The following is a 20,000-nucleotide window of genomic DNA, read 5'->3' on the forward strand; positions in this document are numbered from 1 at the left end:
TTCTGAAGGTCTTGCGCCTGCTCTATCTGTTCGCTTCCTGCATACTGTTGGTAACAATGGAATACGAGGGGCCTCCACAGGCCGTGGTTTCAACACAGCGGAGATCTCAGAGGTGGTCACAATCTCCAGAGACACTTCAGCTGAGCTGTTATGATGGAGTGTTCCAGGCAACCTGTCTCATGGAAAGCCGTTTCAACCCCCGTTTTCATGTGCCACAGTGATAACTGATGCCTCCACTCTAGGGTGGGGAGCTCATCTGGGGGATCTGGAGGTCAAAGGCCTTTGGTCTCTAGAGGAAAGATTGCTTGATATCGATCTTCTGGAATTGCGGGCAATACGTTTGGGTCTCAAGGCCTTTTTTCCCCCTCCCTTTGCGAACAGTGGGTTCAAGTCCTGACAACACTACTGTGATGTGGTACATCAACAAATAGGGTGGGGTAGGGTTGTATCTTCTGTGCAGAGAGGCTCTGCGACCATCCAATTTGCATGACCGCAAATCATGTTGCTATAGAACTAAGTGTACGTGCGGACAGTCTGTCGTCTGTATTCAGCTGGTCATGAGTGACGTCTCCATCCAGGGATGGTCCATCACTTTTTCAAGATGTGGGGATTGCCTCAGTTGGACCGGTTTGGCACTCACGAGAACAGGCACTGCCCATCGTTCTACAGTCTTCAATATTTGACGTGGGGAGCATTGGGGGACAAGTTTAATTTAGATTGGGGCACACAGCTTCTCTTTACGCCTTTAATTCCTTGGGTTCTGAGGAAGATTTGCCAAGACCGGGCCCAAGTCCTATTCATCACTCCGGATTGGCCGAGAAGGGTGTGGTACACAGACCTAGTTTACCTCTCATTTCACCCTCTGCTAAGTCTCGCTCTCAGGACAGACCTCCTCACGCAGGGGCAGGTTCTACACCCTCACCCCCAGAGCCTGCACCTCCATGCCTGGAGATTGAACATGGCAACCCGCGCTCTTTCTCTCTCCCACCAGATGTGGTGGATGTTATTTCGTCATCCAGAAGACACTCCACCAAATCTGTCTATTCTGTTAGGTGGGCCAATTTTGATAAATGGTGTGGAGAGAGATAGATTGATCCTAAGCAGGGCCATTTGTCTGATATACTGAGTTTCTCTCTTTCCCTAGCACGACAGGGTTGTGCAGTAGCTGCTGTCAAGGGCTACTTGTCAGCTTTCCTCTGTTTACCAGGTCAACACTCAATGTTTAAATCTCCCATAGTTATGAGGTTCATTAAGGGTCTTACAAATGGGTTTCCTCCCACTCCTTTTATCATGCCTCAGTATGATTTGAAATAAATTCTCACTTTCTCGATGGGTTCACCCTTTGAATAATTGTATACCTGTCACTTAAGGTTTCTGGCGTTTAAAACAATATTATTGGTTGCAATCACTTCCGCTAGGAGGGTGACTGAGTTGCAAGCTCTTAGCTCCAAGCCTCCATTCACATAATTTCATGTGGATAAGATGGCTCTTAGAACCAGAGCTGCTTTCCTTTCCTAAAGTGGTCACTCCTTCACACCTAGGGCAATCCATCACTTTACCCACTTTTTACCTGTCCCCTTCTTAAGGAGGAGGAGAGACCTCCTCGCCTGGACTCTAAATGGGGGGTCAGCTTCTACCTGGACAGGACCAAGGACTTCAGTTTGGATGACCAACTCTTCATTGGATATGTGGGCAAGATAAAGGGCAAGGTTGTCCACAAGAGAACTTTGTCCAGGTGTATCTTCCTCTGTATCAAGATCTGCTTCGCCTTGGACAAGAAGGAACCTTCTGAAGGAGCTCATTCTAGCAGAGCTAAGTCGTCGCCTTTAGCTTTAGCTAGAGGTGTTCCATTTTGAGCACCTCTGCCCCTCTGCTGGATAGAGGTCATGGTGTTCTTCAAAGTACCACCACTTCTGGGCTGAGGGTGCTGTGGAACACTGCAGTGCTGCTCTGCTTCTAAACCTACCTAAACATAGTTTTGAGAGGAAACCAGTTTAGGATATTCGTATTGGCACAGGCGCTGTATGCCTTGGATCAACAGTAGTCTTTGGCCTGCAAGATGCCTAGTTTCGTATTCTGAATTGTGAGGCTCACAAGCCTTATCATTTCCAGTTAGTGAAGGCTCAAGTGGACAGCGTCGAGCCAAATTAAGTATATTTGAAGGTTCTGGCTTTATTGGTAGGGTCATTTCCGTAGGTCAGGGGTGCATATCTTTCCTCGTTTGGATGACCGAAGTGAGCACCTGCTTCAGCCTGGCACTTATTGCACCAATTCTGATTCCTGATCAACATACTACTTGCCCTCCTCAAATAGCATTTTGTTCATTGACCTGTAATAGACACTATGATCCGAATGTTTCATTTGATGGCAGTTCTTCCGGTCCAAAAAGTTTTTTTCTGGCTCTTCGGTCTAATGATGATTTGTTTTCTAATGTTCCCTTCCAGAAGGATTCAGATCAGTTCCTACAATAGTGTCTTTAGTGCCAAAGCATTCGACATCTGAGGAGGCCCTTGAACATGATGAGTAATTTGTGCCTGTGTCATCAGTGGTGAATACTTGACTATCTAATGGCGATCACCGCATCGGTCCCCACCCAACTGATCAGACCGTGGTAGTGCCTGTCATGTTGGAAAGCCACTTGAAATACAAAGTGATTCGGGATCTGTGGTTGCCTCTGGAATGGCATCTGTGTGTCAACTTGATGTTTAAAGAAATTTGTTTGACATTGTAGGCTTTTCCACAGTCCTAAAAGAGAAGACAGGTCATGTAAGGGCAATACTATCTCCATATGGTTTCTAAACGAAGGACAGACTGGACTTCAGTCTCTAAACATAAAAGCATTTGAATCTATCAATCAAGTCTCCCTCATATCCACATCTTCCCAGGAATCGCTAAATGTCAGGGCTAATGTCTTAATCGCATTATGTATGGTGGACCAAAAGTGGGAACTTCACCCCATGTGGTTTTTGCTGAGTAGGGCTGCCCCCAAGTGTCATTGGTCTCTTCAGCCAACAAGTAAGTCAGCCCTTTTGCCCTCTTCAGTTACTTCAAGAGTCACCGGGATTTGCATATCAGATTCTAGGGGATTTCAGCTTATGTTCTTCTTTCATCTCAATAACTTCTGATACTGCAGAGAACAGAGGACAAGCAATCCTCATTGCACTAGACTATTCAATGAGGGTCTGATGTTCAGAGCTGTAGGCACTCTGTTTGTCCACCTATATAGTGCAGTACATTCCACCTTCTCTCATAGCTAATGGGCCAAGTGTTGCACCTCAATCTACAGAGCCTCAGTTTGAACACTGGGAAATTGAAAAGGAAAATCAAAGCACGTGTGATCTGCTCTCTAAAGAGGTCATTCTGCCTGCACAAGTACCTTCGACCAAGACTATCTGTATTCCAGAGGGCACGTTTGGTTACCAGGTGTTATTTAGAATGTTCTTGTTTAGATTGGATCCTACCTTTCTCCTCATCCTTTTGTAATGTTTCAGTAGTATATTAATTTTGGCATATCGGAGTCTTTGGTACAGTTCTATGACTCTGAAGACTGTTTATTTTATTGTCGTTACAGCTCCACAATCCACTAACCTCAAACATTCGGTATTAAAACACTGCATACTTTATTTTTTAAGACCACTTTGCCCTGGCCACTTACCTGGTATTTCTGCCAATGGTGGGTTTACCCTTTCACATGGTACAGACTATTGATCTGTCTACTTAGTTTCTCGCAGCCTTCCAAGGATGAGAGGAGACTGCATCATTTGAAAGCAAGACTGGTTCTAATTTTTCTTGGTGGATAGGACATAGGAAATGCATTTGTATGATCAGATATTTGAGAGTGAGAAGGATTATAATTTGAAACAAAAATAATTCTGCATCAAGATTTGTGATGCCTTGTCTGAAAGATCATGCCAAAGTCATATGGCATATACTACCAATCCTGTGATAGTTTATTCAGCTTTGTCTAAAAGGCTATCTATTGCCGACTTGAGTCGCACAATTTGGCATCTATACAAACCTTACTGTTTGGATTATGAAGGCAGAAGAGGTGACCATATGCAGATCTTTGCCTCAGGATTTTCTGGAATTAATTAGGTCTGCCCTTAGACCCACCGCCACCACTGGTCAGTTGCCCCAACTGTGATGTGGTGGGTCCACAGTTTTGAATGCTTTGATGGCTGGGGCAAGGTTGCTGCTCTGACTGAAAGTGGAGGGGAGCCACTCGGTAAAGGACAAATGATGCACTTGAGGCATAAGTTTTCACACTATGAAAACTCAACCAACCCCTCAGACGTTGGAGAAACAACCTAGAGAAGTCGTGACTCCCACACGGCCAGCCCATTTTCAGTTTAACCTGGATACAAAAGTGGAAGGAGATCTAGCTCTTAAGAGAAACATGAAGTGCACCAAGGAGCAGAGCGACTTGTATGTGGCTCCTGACAGAACTTGGTAAAGCACTTATATCTCTCTCTATATATATATCTATATCTATATAGTGTTAAATGTTAAAGGGGTGCTGACCAAGAGATCAGCTATTTGTCTGGGGGTGCTACGTGGGTTAATCAGCACTTATTTTGACCTGCTTTGCCCTCTGAGGTTTGGGAAGGGGGTTAAAATAGTGAATCAGATTAATGGTGATAAATGACTGGACAAGGTTGCTGGGCAGGTGAAAAGGAGCACAAGATGCACCAAAGTAGTAAAAAAGATACTGTGTTATTCTAGGTAGCTGGAGTTTGGGGAGGCATGGGTGTGTAGTACAGTGTTTCAGATTATCAGATGCAAGTTTTAGAGACCCGTGTCCTCGGTTTCACCTAGCGCCCTCATACATTTAAAAAAAAGTCTTGATGTGGAGATCTTCGCAAATTGAAGAGGTCATTATTTAATAATTTGCTATATGGAACATGGAATCAAATGTAAGAAAAACAAAAGGGCGAGGGATGGATTGCAGTTTTATTGTACTTTTCTTTTTTTCCACTGCGGATCAAACTATTGCATATCCCGAAGTGTCATGATAAAAGAATCCTCTTGGCCCATGGGTCCCAAACACGTCTGAAACCTAGCTTATTGTAAAAGTAACTTTTGCAGTGCTTTAATCTTAAATGTGGGCAGTTATGCCTGGTCTAATTGGCTGGCATTCTTCATGCCTCTGCTTGCTAAATTTGACAAAGTATAAATATCTGCGGCGTTTCTTTACCAATGCACAGCTCTCCATATCCGCTTCAACACCGCTCCATGAGGTTTCAAAACTACCAACTCTGTGGATGTCTTGCGGACGTCATCTTTCCCTTACAGTTGCCTGACATACCATCTTGGAAGTGAGCTGCTTCTGACTTGCTTCCTTATGAACAGTTTGGTTCTGGGTTCACAGTACACTTTACTGAATCCTGTTTATTTCTGTCTCACGTGATTCCAAATCAAACTATCAACAGTGGACTCTCCTAAAGAAATTCCTGTTCATTGTCAGACCTTGGTAGTAAATGGGCCTGGCCAGCACAATAAGTGTCCTGTATTACCTTATTGGTTTGCTAAAAAAGTGGCCCACAGGCCTGTAAATTGGGGCTGTTTTAAATTTCTACAGGCACGATGTATTGGTATTTTGCAAAGCATGAGAGACTCCATTTATTTGTGCTTGCTGCTGGCGATATTTGTGATCATGTTCGAGAAATCAACAAACGTGCTAGACCTTAAAACAGGCCCTCCACCTGCAAAATACACCCGACCCCTTCTGGTAGTGCCCCAGTGCCCTATCTCACCTTGGTCCTGGTTAATGTGATAACTGTAAAACCGCCCCTTTTCAATCACAGAATCGTGGCTGCGTCTTGGTTCCAGGAGAGCTTCTTGGATCCTTGGTTGGTCAAATCAACTACTTGTCCATCTTGCCCACAAATTGTTTGAGCCTCCAATAGTCCAGTGTTTCTGGAAGACTGCCATTTTAGTCACCATTATCTGAATTCTCAATGAGCTGCTAGCCGTTAATGTTATACCTTACCGATTTTCCTTTTCTGTATGGCTCGCCTCTGGACCCACTCTAGATTGGCCATGAAGGAATTTCTTTAATTGCAGCTTTCTTTTTTTGCTTTCTTTTCCAACCTATTAAAGTGGTGTTCATTGACAAATTCACCTTACGTTGCATTAAGACGCGACCAAGGAACTTGGTTTCTCCGACCAGATTCACTACTCCTGTTGTCATTGGATGCTTACAGGTATTCTCTAAGACCACAAATGTAAGGTAAGTACCCTCCTACTCCTTGCATAATTGCCTCCTGCAAATATCTCTGCACTCTACTAGAGATGGTGTCTGTTGTGCTCTCCATGTACGTATTGTCTTGCATATGCAAAAGGCATTTTAATGTTACCCATCTATTCTCTAGGCCAGTGGTTCCCAAACTTTTTAAAACATGGCCCCTTTTTTTTAGAATAACAGTTTTCAACCCACCTAGCTTTAATGGACTTGAGGTGGGCGTTTTCATAAAGGTAATTATATCATCATGTGGTAACACTTTGTCATTTATAGACAGCACATGGTTCCATTGCCAAGGCTACTAAATTTGTACAGTTATGCTGTTTTACTGATAAAACTATATTGCACACAAATTGTGTGAAACTCGGGTTTCAATCAATATTTATCATTTGTGCTCAACCAAGTGTCTTGATTCTTTTTGTCCTATTAATTTTTTTTTGTTTTAATCACACTTCAAAATTAAAAAAATGTGCTTAATTGTTTTGCTCTTGTGGTGCTGAATGTGTTTATAGTTCCTTTACAGATAATTACATGTTGTTGTGTATTACAAAATATGGCATTCTACAGCCTTCCTGACAAACACCTGTACTGCAGCAATATTGTCACATAATTCACTTTTAATTTTCTTTCTCTGACTGCAATGTGAGACAAGTTTGTAAATACTAATCCTAGTGTTAAAAAAACATTGTCAGAAGACAAAGCTAGACGTTTGACTGCTGTCTTGAAGAGCAGCAAATGTTACAAGATACATACAGAAACTTAAAGGCATCTCTATGCCTCAGCTCATCAGTCTCTTGTTCATATAATATCAATATCACGGTTCAAGATTCAGGGGTATCAAATCATTAACATTCCTGAGATAAGATGGAGAACTAATACATTAGTTACATCATCCCCACCATGTTCATTGAGGTTAGGTCCCATCTTACGCATGTCTTTGCTCCTTTAGTCTGCACAATTGTATTCCCGTGGTTCCTGTCCCCATATGATGTCTCCCGTCTGTCTCTTCGTATTGATTGATAGCAAAAGTCTGCAATTTGTATCACTCTTCATGTTTTCAGATTGAATTCAAGAAACCTAAATATGATGCCATTCATTATTTAGGGTATTTTCTTAAACTTGAGCATTTATAACTTTCAGACCATACATCTATATTGCAGTGTTATGTTAATGGTTACCACATGTTACACATGTAGGGCTTTAATACCCAAGAAGGTGCATGTAGTCTTAAATGATTAAATAAATGAAATGGCTGAATCTTTGTGCTACCCACACTAAGGTCATGGTTTTGGCTTACGGTTTAGTCCGTCACAGTGGTGACGGATATAACGTCTGCCGAAATATAAATACTATATGACATAATGGGATTTATACTTCAGCGGAAGGTATATCTGTCAATGTTGTGTGAAGTAACCTGTCCGTCAACATCTAAATCGAGCCCCAAGTTACTTATGCCACTGCTTAATCTTCCTGGGCGCTACTATGTGCAATTTCACAAGCTGCATTGTGGCTCTGAATTGCCATGTCTTCCTACTGTCAGGATTTTTAATTTCCTATTTTAATGTGTGCTAGCGTTCTGCATATAAATCTTTGTATTATAAACATCTACCTTCATTTGTCTTCTGTATGCAATGCTGTAGCATTGTAGCAGTTTAACATCAGGAAATCATATTCTGATGGATACATCTGCCAGTGGATTCCTCACCTTGTGAATATCCCCTCCGCAGAAGCCAATCGGAAACTTTTGTAGTTCTCCACGCCAGCAAGGTCATGGACGACGTCACAGAGGGTACGACTCTGCTCGTGACCCTACTGACGTCACTAGATCCATAATAGGGCCTCGTCGGCGTGATGTCAGTTCACTTTTTTCTGAGCCGTCGACGCCAGCGGTTCTTTGGGACTCTCCGTAGTAACTTTGTAATTCTTGTTGTTTTCATCTGTTCCTCTTGATTCTTTCGACAATGTCTGGGAAAAAATCTGGTTTTAAGCCCTGCAGGGAGTGCGGTAAGCAGATGTCCATCACTGACCCGCACGAAGATTGTGTATGGTGCTTGTCTTCCGATCACGACGTCGATGGATGTCCGTGCTGCAGGAAGATGAACCCGAAGGCATTGAAAGAAAGGGAGGCCAAGCTCTTTATGGCCAAAATGAAGAGGATAAGAAAGCAAGTAAAAGAAGATCGAGGTCTCGTTCCGAGTCCAGATCGGGCTCGAAGTCGGCGTCGGGACACTCAAAGTCGAAGAGACATAAGAAGAAGAAGCACTCTTCAAGGCATCACTCTGATAAAGAACCGGCGCCGAGATCGACTTCACCTCTGCGTCACAGAAGAGATGAAGTCTCTCCTTCACAATCGAATCCGGTACACCAGTGAAGGTAGTTTCACCCGAAGTCTCTCGATCACCGATGCCGGCCCCTTCTCTGGATTCGGTCCATTCTCCGGATCCGAGTGAAGTTCAACCTGAACAAGAAGATCAGGAGCAGCCAGAAGAAGTTTCATTGTCGGCGCCGACTGGCCCGACTCCAGGAACACCAGCTTCGGGGGCAGCGCCAGGAGTTTATCCTCCATTCCCGGCTCCAGGTCAAGACCCACCGCATTTCCTTAATGCTATGTATGGTGTCTTCGTAAGGGCTATGTACCCCTCTGGTGCACCTGCGGGTCCCATGGGTCCATTAGCTTATCATTTTGGGGTTCCTCAGGCTTATGCCTAGGCCCCTTTTCTGCCCTTTCTTCCGGCTGCGCCGTCTTGGAATTTCCCGGCGCCGAGGGCTCCGGCGCCGTTCCGAACATCACCGGCGCCATCTGTTCGGCCTCGTTCGGCGGTGATGTTTCCCCTGAATGGGAGTTTTCTCCTGGTTCGGATGCTCCGTCTAAGGATGTAGCTCCCTATCACATGGTTGTAAGAAAGGCGGCTGAATTATTGGACATTACACTCCCTACCATTGAGTTTAAGTCTAATATATTGACTGAGGTATTACATTCACCATCCTCAGTTGTTGAGCCTCTTTTGCCTTTCAATGAGGCAATTCTTGAACCTGTATTAGAGGTTTGGAGGAAGCCTTTGTCTGCGCCTGCAGTCTCCAGGTCTATAGCATGGAGATAGGAGATCCAGGTCTATAGCACGGAGATAGGAGATGTGGAGAAGTGTGGCTCAATGGTTAGAGCGACAGACCCTGATGCAGAGGTCTAGCCCGGGACCAGGGTTCAATTCCCCGCCTCGGCGGGTCTTGGGCTCAAAATTCCACGGACCTGATAATTCTCGCCTCGGTGCCTATTCCAATCATGGAGTCCCACTCTGCAACTCTGGGCAATAGCTTGCTTAATCTCCACAACGGCCTCCACAACGCGAAGTATGCCTGGCCTCCACCCTGGGGTGCCCAGGAGTGGACACCTCACAGGGAAAGCCAGGATGAGTTCCACAGCGGTATTCGTACAAGCGCCTTGAGACCCTTGTGGGTGAGTAGTGCGTTATACAATTATCAATTTACATTTACAATTTACAATTTAGGGTGGCACCTGGTGATCCTGAATTTTTATCTGCTCACCCTTTGCCTGAGAGCCTAGTGGTTCAGGCAGCATGCTCAAAAGAGGTCTTCGGGGCTTTCCCTCAAGTTCCAGCTGACAGGGAATTAAAACGGTTTGACCAGTCTGCCAAAAAGGTGTTTACATCTGCGAGCATGGCGCGGAAATCAACAAATGCAACCTGCTTGATGGGAAGGTATATCCATGCCTTGATGGATTCCTCTAAACAGTTGCTGCTTAAACTGTCTGATGAAGACAGGAAGAACTTTCAAGAGGTTTTGGACGATACCCAGGCTGCTGCACGTCAAGTCATTCAGAGTGGTCTAGATACGTCTGACTCTGTGGCAAGGATTATGGGTTCTGCAGTAGCTACGAGAAGGGGTGCTTGGCTGAAGTCTACAGACTTCATCAGATGTGCAGGCTACTCTGTTGGACTTACCATTCGATGGTTCAGGCCTGTTTGGTAAGAAAGCGGATGCCGCTCTTGAAAGATTCAAAGATAGCAAGGCCACAGCAAAATCACGTGGCTTGCAGACTCAATCTAGAGGATCCTTTCGTAGGTACAGAGGTTTTGGAAAATCATCCTTTCGTTCATATGGACAGCCTTGTCAGCAGCAGCAGCAACAACAACAACAAAATACGCTGTACAAGTCGTATAGGGGAAAAAATAGTGGCTGTCCACGAGGTCGTCAACCCTCCGTCTCCTCTTCCTCCCCTCCTATCACTGCAGCAAAGCAACCTTAGATTCCACGTTCCGATTCATGTTGATCCTGTGGGGGTTCGGCTTACTCATTGGCTGCAGGATTGGTAATCGGTCACTACAGACCAATGGGTTCTCAATGTTGTAGAAAATGGGTATGCTCTTGCCTTTCGGGAATCCCCTCCAAATTACCCTCCTTGTCAAGGGGCTTGCTCGGAAGAACATCTTCATCTCTTACAGGAGAAAGTTTGTTTTGGCCTTGTTGAGAAAAGGTGCGATAGAGTTGGTTCCAGAGCAGGAAAGGGGTCGGGGTTGCTACTCCCGGTACTTCCTGATTCCCAAGAAGGATGGCAGGTTACATCCAATCCTGGATCTCAGGATCTTGAATCTTTATCTGAAACAAGAGAAGTTCAAGATGCTCACCCTTGCGCAGGTCCTTCAGGCGCTGTTGGAAGAAGATTGGATGGTGTCGACTTGCAGGATGCGTATTTTCATATTCCCATCCTGAAGTCGCACAGGAAGTATCTCCATTTCACTGTGGGTTCGCAACATAATCAATTTGCGGTTCTCTCGTTTGGACTTACTACTGCACCTCAAGTCTTCACCAAGGTGATGCCAGTGGTGGCAGCCCATCTCAGAATGTCGGGGATTCATGTTTTCCCCTATCTGGACCCCTGACTGATCAAAGCGGAGTCGCCAGGGAAGGTGTGTCATCATCTGCAGGAGACAATCCAGTTGTTGTACAAGTTGGGGGTTTTCGATAAATGTTCCCAAATCTCACCTGGTGCCCTCACAGCGCAACCTGTTTATAGGGGCAGTACTGGACACTACTGTTTGTCGAGCATTCCCTCCACCCCAAAGGATTCCCGACATTCAGGAAATGATTCCCTTGTTTTACAATGGAGCGGTTGTTCCAGTCCTGAAGGTCCTTCACCTGCTCCGTGTGTTTGCTTCCTCCATTCTGTTGGTCAACCATGCACGCTGGCACATGAGGGCGCTCCAGTGGTGCCTCCGCAGGCAGTGGTATCAACACAACGGAGATCTCAGGGAGTCAGTCAAGACCTCCAGAGAAACTGCAGCGGATCTGTCTTGGTGGAGCGTGGAGGGCAATCAGTCTCAAGGAAAGCCCTTCCATCTGCCTCCATCGGTTGCCACAGTGACAACGGATGCATCCTCCCTAGGGTGGGGTGGTCATCCGGGAGCATCTGGAAGTCAAGGGTATTTGGTCTCCAGAGGAAAGGTTGCTTCACAGCAACCTTCTAGAGTTACGGGCGATACGTTTGGCACTCAAGGCCTTCCTTCCTTCCCTTCGCGGTCGGTCGGTTCAGGTCCTAGCGGACAACACAACTGCGATGTGGTATGCCAACAAGCAGGGAGGAGTGGGGTCGCAGTGTCTCTGCAGAGAGGCTTTTTCTCTCCTGCCTGATGTGGTGGATGTTATTCTTTCAGCCAGGCATCTTTCCACCAAGTCAATCTATTCTTATAGATGGTCTAAATTTGTTTTGTGGTGTGGAGAGAAATCTATTGACCCCTTAAGGGCTCGTTTGTCCAACATACTTCAGTTTGCTCTTTCTTTGGCCCAGCAGGTTTTGCTGTTGCAACTGTAAAAGGTTATTTATCGGCCTTGTCGGCATACCTTTGTTTGCCGGACCAGCCGTCTTTGTTTAAGTCACCTATTGTTTTACGTTTTATAAAGGGTCTTACCAACAAATTCCCTCCTATTCCATTTATTGTGCCTCAATGGGACTTGAATCTTGTTTTAACCTACTTAATGGGTTCACCTTTTGAACCTTTGCACAAGTGTCCCATGAGACTTCTGTCTTTTAAGACTGTTTTTCTTGTAGCATTTACCTCGGCAAGGAGGGTAAGTGAGCTTCAAGCTCTTAGTTCGAACCCCCCATTCTTGACCATGCATGCTGAAAGAATGGTACTCAGGACCAGGGCTGCTTTTCTGCCTAAGGTGGTAACTCCCTTCCATCTGGGGCAGTCCATTACCCTTCCTACCTTTTATCCTCCCTCTCACCCTTCCAAGAAGGAGGAGCGGCTTCATCGCCTGGACCCTAAGAGGGCGGTGAACTTCTATCTTGATAGAACTAAAGACTATCGCGAGGATGACCAGCTCTATGTTGGATTTGCTGGCTGCAAGAAAGGAAAAGTGGTGCACAAGTGCACGCTATCGAGATGGATTATCCTGTGCTTTAAGATCTGCTACGCCCTGGCTGGTAAGGAACCTCCAGAGGGTATAAGAGCTCACTCTACTAGAGCAAAGTCTTATACATCTGCTTTGTCTAGGGGTGTTCCTGTAGAGGACATTTGCAGAGCGGCAACTTGGGCCTCCCTCCACACTTTCGCGAAGCATTACTGCTTAGATTCCGAAGTGAAGAATAACCGGTAATCTTGCTCGTTCTGTTCTTCAGGATTTTCTGGTATAAGAGAGTGTACACCCTCCTCCGGGAGTGGGGACTGCTGTGGGATTCTATTCACAAGGTGAGGAATCCATTGGCAGATGTATCCATCAGAAGAACAAGTTACTTACCTTCGGTAACGCTTTTTCTGGTGGATACAGTATCTTCCTGTGGAATCCTCACTGACCCACCCGCCTCCCCATTGTCCACTCTTCTATACCTGATAAGTGTATATTTGTAGTTTTCAATGGAAATGTTTTATTGTTCTTGCTTATTGAATTGATTTCACACTGTGTGTGTTGGTTTGAATACTGTGAACTATGTATACTGTGCCTATTTATGTCAGTCCGTCCGTGTGCCTCGGGGCACGGAAAAAAGCGCTGAACTGACGTCCTCCTTCGACGAGGCCCTATTATGGATCCAGTGACGTCAGTGGGGCGGAGTCGTACCCTCTGTGACGTCGTCCATGACCTCGCCGGCATGGAGAGCTACAAAAGTTTCCGATTGGCTGCTGCGCAGGGGATATTCACAAGGTGAGGAATCCACAGGCAGATACTGTATCCACCAGAAAAAGTGTTACCGAAGGTAAGTAACTTGTTCTTTTCACGCTCAGCCTACAATTGAATTTTTGAACCCTAGTTATTTAAATGTCCAGTAGCATTCTCCTTTCTAAATAAATATTGCATATTTTGCACAATCACACTTGCAGCTTTTGTATTTGCAATTATTTTAGCTGACTTTAGTGTTGTGTTCTTGAAACTGCCAGCAAAGTTGTTTGTCAAATAAATTAACTTTGAATCACCGGGCATGCTTTAATTTTGCTATGTTACCACTTTCTATACTGTACTGTCTCAAGCAGCTGCTCCAGTGTAACTCATGCACATTCTTTATTGGAAAGCATATCACATGGCTTCTCAGTGAATTAGTACAAGCATTCCTGCTGCTGTGACAGCTGCTCGTTTTCATGATCCAAAACTCCTAAACACTAGATCGTCATCAAAGTCTCCTATCTTATCAAGTATCGGAGCCTTGCAGAGTACCAAACTTTGCTTCCAGAGCAGAGCCCCATACACTAAGCAGATATTTTAGTCCGGCTGCAAGGCGTTCTGATGAGAAAATTGCAGCTTCAACTTTTTCCTGAGACCAGAAGACGTTCTCAAAGTCACCTTTGCGTTGACCTTCATGCTGATACTAAGCTTAAAGGGAACCTGCACAAAGTTGTTTCTTAGATTATATGCCCAGTGTCCATCTGCATCAGTTCAATAACGTTCTTATGTAACTCTCCAGCACAGTGACATTTAGACCTAAATAAACTTGCCTCTTCCATCTGCAGTTGATTTGTCACTTGGTGATCTACTTGTCCACAGAGCTGCTTCTTTAACGGTTACTGAGATGTATAGAAACACACTGCAGGATAAAGGTTCCATTTTAGTGCTCCATTACACCAGTTGAGACGAGAGTAACCCATTCACAATGTAACAGATGTTCCTTTAGTCGTAGTGAGTGAGCTTTGTTTTGGTGGTAGGTGACCTTGCCATAAAATAACTTTTTTTTTTTTAATTGTTGTTTTCTATCCTGCTTGATGTGGAAGTGAGCCCTTACTTTCAGCAGGTCTGTTTATAGTTTTTAGCAGACTATATTGAAACTTATAATAGATCTCCCTCTCTTCCCAGAGCACGCATTGACTTGACCTCTAGACTCTTAGAATTGAAGAGCTTTATAGTTGATCATCCTACACATTCCTGAGGTCTATCTGGATTTTTGGTCTTTAGAAAATAATTTCTTAGTAACTTTTAAAATGTGAGTCATTTTCGTTTGAATACTTTGTCTCCTGTTGCATGTACCATGGATAAAATATACATAGATGCGACCGGTGATCTAATTCCTGAACATTGTAGGCATTTCTTCTTGCCAAAACTGAGCAGGAGTATAAACACACATCCTTACATCTTTTACTAAAATGCATGTTTGTTGCTAGTGCTGCCATCCTTCGGTTTATCTAGGTTTTTTTGTACTTATCTCAAGGACTAGGAAAATAACGTGATTGAGTGGAAGAATGTTGTTCATTTGTCAGAGTAGCTATAGTGCTTCTTGGTTGAAAAATGACCCTCCATTCCACTCTAGTGATCAGATGCTGCTGGATTAAGCATGAACAGCGAAACTGCTGGCACATGAGGCCCTCCAACTTGATGTAACCAAATATAGCTTAATATACATAGTCCACAATCTGGCTGTATCTCTATATGTTTATTCTGGAAAGTACTAGTAATTATGAGTTCAGTCCGCAATAACCCAGTAATATTTTGTCAAGTTGATAATTTGGCCTGTCTCTTCTTCTTAGTGCTGAACATGGTCAATACTTTAAAGCTAATTGCATGCCTATTACTAGGAAAATAAGTATACAGTGATTGTGTTCTTTAAATTTCTGTGAATGCCTTTAACCCTTTATTTTAAAGGTCGAGCTGCGTACTTTATGAATGTTTGCAAAATTAGATTTTCTGTACTTTGTGATTTCAAGATGGTATTATATTTGTTGCTTTTTAAAGCAAAAGAAGTGGAAAGTTTGGAGAAGGACAAAGAAGCTGAGCTGCAAGAACATCTCCTCAAAAAGAAGCTAGAAGAGCTTCTTAAGTTGAAAGCCCAAGGCAGGCCAATACATCATCTGGAAACTACCAGTTCTCCACAGCCTTCACAGGTACACATTCTTCAGACCTTTTTTTTTCTTCAATAACTCCTCTCTACTCCGTAAAATGTTAACATCATGCATATGGTACAATATTTTGGTGTTCTTATGGGAGAAGGGGAATTTTGAGGGCACTAGGAGAAGTTGATGTTACAGGAACCCAATTTTGACAGTTGAGGCATTTAACACTGGTGTCCAACAGGCTTCCCTTTTTGTATACATAAACTGAAGTCCAAGAATATCCCGTTAGCACTTGACTCTGAGTAGGTTAACTGGGCAGTTGAAGTCTTTATCACGTAGTTTGGTTGGGCCGAACGCTCCGATCTCATCAGCACATACTAATAACATTCAAATCAATGCCGAGGAAATGTTTTTACTTTCAAAATAAAGTCTTTTAATTCACATGTTGAAAATATGTTGCACAATATTACAAATCACCAGTTAAATCCCAGGTATCTGTAATTTCCTGTGTGCCTGTGTGCCAGTGTTTTGGACTAAAGTTTGGGCAGGGTTTTTTAAGGGCAGTAGTTCTACCATGTGGCAAAGTCTTGACAATTTATAAATCAGGCCTTTTGTATTTGTCAGAGGCTTATCGTAATGCTGTAGTTACCACAAGGTTTTCATAAGGTATAAATCAGGTAAACTGGACATGAAGTTTGATTTTTATCCTATCCAAACTGGCCTACTCTGTTCAACACTGGTCGTTCATGATAAAACGCACTGCACTACAGGGGTTAATATGAGCTTTTGTAGAGTATAAACCTCTGCTCTTTGTATTTAACAAAATGTTTTCAACATACTCCATAGTACAGTACTGCTGGAAAGGCCACCTAACTCGAAGAAAACATTCTCAACTTGAACATATCCAAGGTATAACATCTAACATCTAACTACTATTTGAATTGGCCCAACCACTTTCAAATTGCATTCACTCTTTCATTTGTCCACAAGAAAGTTTCAGATCAATTTGAAAGGGATATGTGGTTCTAGGACGCAACAAATTTTGTCAGATATTTAGACAACCTGGTTAGTAAAAACCTTGCCATACCTCTTTCCCAGTGCCAAATCAATGTCAGTGACAAAAGAATACAATACATGCATGAAAAATGTGATCAATTAACAGGCGAACAACCATTCATCCTTCTTGCATGGCCTGTATGTCAGAAACCAAGTTTAAGGAACTGGCGAACTTCTTACCAGAGAAAATAGTCTATTGCTCAATCTCTCCAAAATCAGACATCCTGGTTGACTGCAAGTTGACCTGCAAATCAACAGATAATGTTACAATTCAATACATTTTTTGAATCTGTTTTAATTATTCCCATCACTGAGGTAAAACAATCTAATCCCTTCTCGGATGTACTGCTTGGCCTAGCTTTGTTAGAAAATAAGTGGCTAAGATGCTATTATCCTGTTGGTATTTCCCCAACTGCTTGAAGATTGGTCAGGTTTCTAGTCTCCTGTTGAAACCCTCAGCGGACAAGTGACCTGGGCAAGTCCCCCACGTCCCTACACTTCTATTCCTTGGAAAGGTCGTTGAAATCTGTGTTGCCTCACATGTTGGTCCATATTCAGGAAAATAATCTCTCGAACTCCCTCCAATTGTGATTCAAACAAGGCTGTAGGACAGACCACCATTCTTCAAATCATTGACTCCCCCCTCTGCTTTCCCCATGCAGGAAACTCTCGCCTTGTTCTATTGGACCTTTTGACGGTCAAACACCACCTTGTGTTGAGTAACAGCATTTCCCCCCCAAAATTTGTTTATTCAGACTTTCAACAATTGGAATACAAAGAAACGACGTTGCTGCAAGATTACAGTTGATACATAGAGTTCACTTGGGGGGGGGGGGGGGGGGGGGGGTTGTGTTAGCCCTAGAATCGAAGCCTCAATGTATACCCTAAATGGCTACAGGAACAGAGAGAAAGAACAAGAACCACCCCCCCTCCCGTGTATCTGTCCCCGCTATGCAGAGCACATATGCTCGTTCAGCAGAAGGGGGGAGGAAAGAGGGACGTTACCTCCGTCAAATTCAGTGTCCCCCATTAAATGCTCACTGTTTGACATCTGCAAGTTCGGTGCATCCCCCTATTTCATGCTCTTCACACCAGTAGCACCCACCTCATCATCCCCATCCCGGGCCCCACTTTTGCTGCGTTCCCCCCTCCAACCACATGTGCAACTAACCTACTCAACCACATCTCAAGATCCCTTTCCGCATACTTATCCCTGCACGCTCTCATAAGCCTGCACTCCTCTGCCACCGCCCACTCTATTAGGTCTGCCCCTCATTTAGCATGCGTCAGGGCCGTAGGTCTGGCCCAATGTATAGTTATACGGCGGCGTGCCAACAGCCCCAACTGGGCAAATTGATATTGCATTTTCCTCTCCTTATGGGGAAGGGGCAGTACCCCCAGCAAGCAATGCCTAATCGTGTTTTCCACTTCTCCCCCGGTCACTCCATTCAATGTCTTGCGTACTTCACTCCAAAACGAGGCGAGTTGAACACAATTCCACGCTATATGACAAAAGTCTTCAGGCATAGTCCTTCAACTAATGCAACCTGACAACCTTGCCAGGTAGACCCTGTGTAGTCGGGCTGGGCTGCAGGTAGGCTTGATAAAGAAAAGAAAATTGCATCAGTTTGAAATGGGAATTACTGCCACCTCCCGCACCTGTGCTGTCGCCCTGCGCCATTCATTGTAAGTCAGCGGCGTTACCAATTCTCTGTCCCATGCCTCCCTCAGCGCTGTAATCAGTCATCGCTGAGTAACATCTTAAAATAGTGCTTGCAAACTTTTTGGATACAAGACCCAATTTTTAGAACCGCAAACTCGCAAGCCACCTACCTGTAATAGACAAGCCTTTTTCTTTTTTTTTAAATCTTTTTTTTTTAAGGTAACTAAAGCATTGTGCGGGCACACACTTTATTGACAAACAGCACATTTGCCATTGAAATGGCTACTAAATTTGCGTAGACATGACAGCTTTACTAATAACTGCACACACATGATCTGTGGAAATAAGGTTTCTGTGAAAATAAGGTTTCTGTGATTATTTATCATTTGGGCATCACCAAGTAAAGGGTCTTGATTTGATCCTATTAAAATCGGTCTCCATCTGTTACAAAAAATGTGTTGTTTTTGCTTTCCTAACTACTGAATGTGTACAATTAATTTACATTTTGCTGTGCCATGACATTATACAGTTTTCTCTTTCACACTATCTGTACTGCCGCCATATTATCAAAAAAAATGCCTTACTTTTCTTTCTCTGATTGTAAAGTGGAAACTGTTTATAAACACCATCCACATGTTAAAAAATCAACCGCAATTTGTCAGAAGACATAGCCCTACATTTGACCTCTGTTGTTTAGGCGCTGTAAATGTGAATAGATAAATACAGAATTTATAACCAACTTTATTTATTGCTTCGACTTGCAAGACCCACCAAAAATCTGCTCTCGACCTGCCGTTTGGGAAACACTTTCTCAAAAGAGCGAATGGACTTCAATGATGTGGTCCAAAACTGGTTCATTTATCCGTAATATATATATATTTTTAAACTTTATTTTGTATTTTACAATTAAAACAAAACATCATGAGTACAGCATACAGTATGACATATTTCTTTTTTAGCTTAGGTTGCGGCATTGAAGGTCAAACGAGGAGGGGTACAGAAGAATTCTTACATACGGTACATTATGGAACGGTGCATGGTTTAGGCCATATAAGCATTAGTCCTACACTTAGCATTTATTCTCCTTGGCCTTCGCTTCCTAGACTGGTTTTTCTCATCTGCCCCACCCTCACGTTTCTGATGCACTGTGTTTGGACTCACTCCCAATTGTTATCACAGTATTGCACAATTCCCGCATTCCATCAAATCTGATTGTCATTTTTCATCTTTACGTGTGAGCTTCATGTGTGCCTCCTGTACTAATGCCCATTTCCGAACGTCCTCAAGTCAGACTGACACCTCCGGGCCCCTCTGCCCCATCCATGTAATAGTCACTCTACGTCTGACAAGTACTAGCATTAACTGCAGTAATTTGTAGGGTAACTTGCGTTTTTTGGGCTTCCGTATGTGGGCTAGTAGGCATTACAATGGTGTATTCCTAAGCGGAAGGCCTGAAACCTCCCTTACCCGATGAACCACCCCCGTCCAGAACTGACTCCCCACCAAACAGTCCCATGCCAGATGTATAAAGTCTGCATTTTCCGTGGCGCACCTCCGACATCTGCCATCTCTGTCGTGGGAGATTAGTTTTAACTTTGCCGGTGTCAGATACGTGCGGTGTAAAAAATTATAATGTGTTAGATTAAATCTGGCATTGCAGGAGACCGTGCGCGTGAGATCGCCGATAGACGCCCACTACCTCTCTTCTACCTGCGTACTGAGGTCTCTCTCCAAGGCTGCCCTGGATGGCGACGTTGGGGGCGTGGAGTCT

General features: G+C 44.0%; 1 protein-coding gene across 1 annotated transcript in view; it reads left to right on the forward strand.

The window, feature by feature from the left end:
- Nucleotides 1-20,000, forward strand: part of BUB1 (BUB1 mitotic checkpoint serine/threonine kinase) — a 1,006,269-nt gene that overhangs the window by 186,378 nt on the left and 799,891 nt on the right. The window contains exon 9 of the mRNA XM_086926890.1: nt 15,413-15,561. Within this exon, the coding sequence (XP_086783016.1) occupies nt 15,413-15,561 (149 nt within the window). The remainder of the gene's footprint in view (nt 1-15,412; nt 15,562-20,000) is intronic.

The sequence above is a fragment of the Lissotriton vulgaris genome, chromosome 6, assembly GCF_964263255.1.
Source record: "Lissotriton vulgaris chromosome 6, aLisVul1.2, whole genome shotgun sequence".
Taxonomy (NCBI): Eukaryota; Metazoa; Chordata; class Amphibia; order Caudata; family Salamandridae; genus Lissotriton; species Lissotriton vulgaris.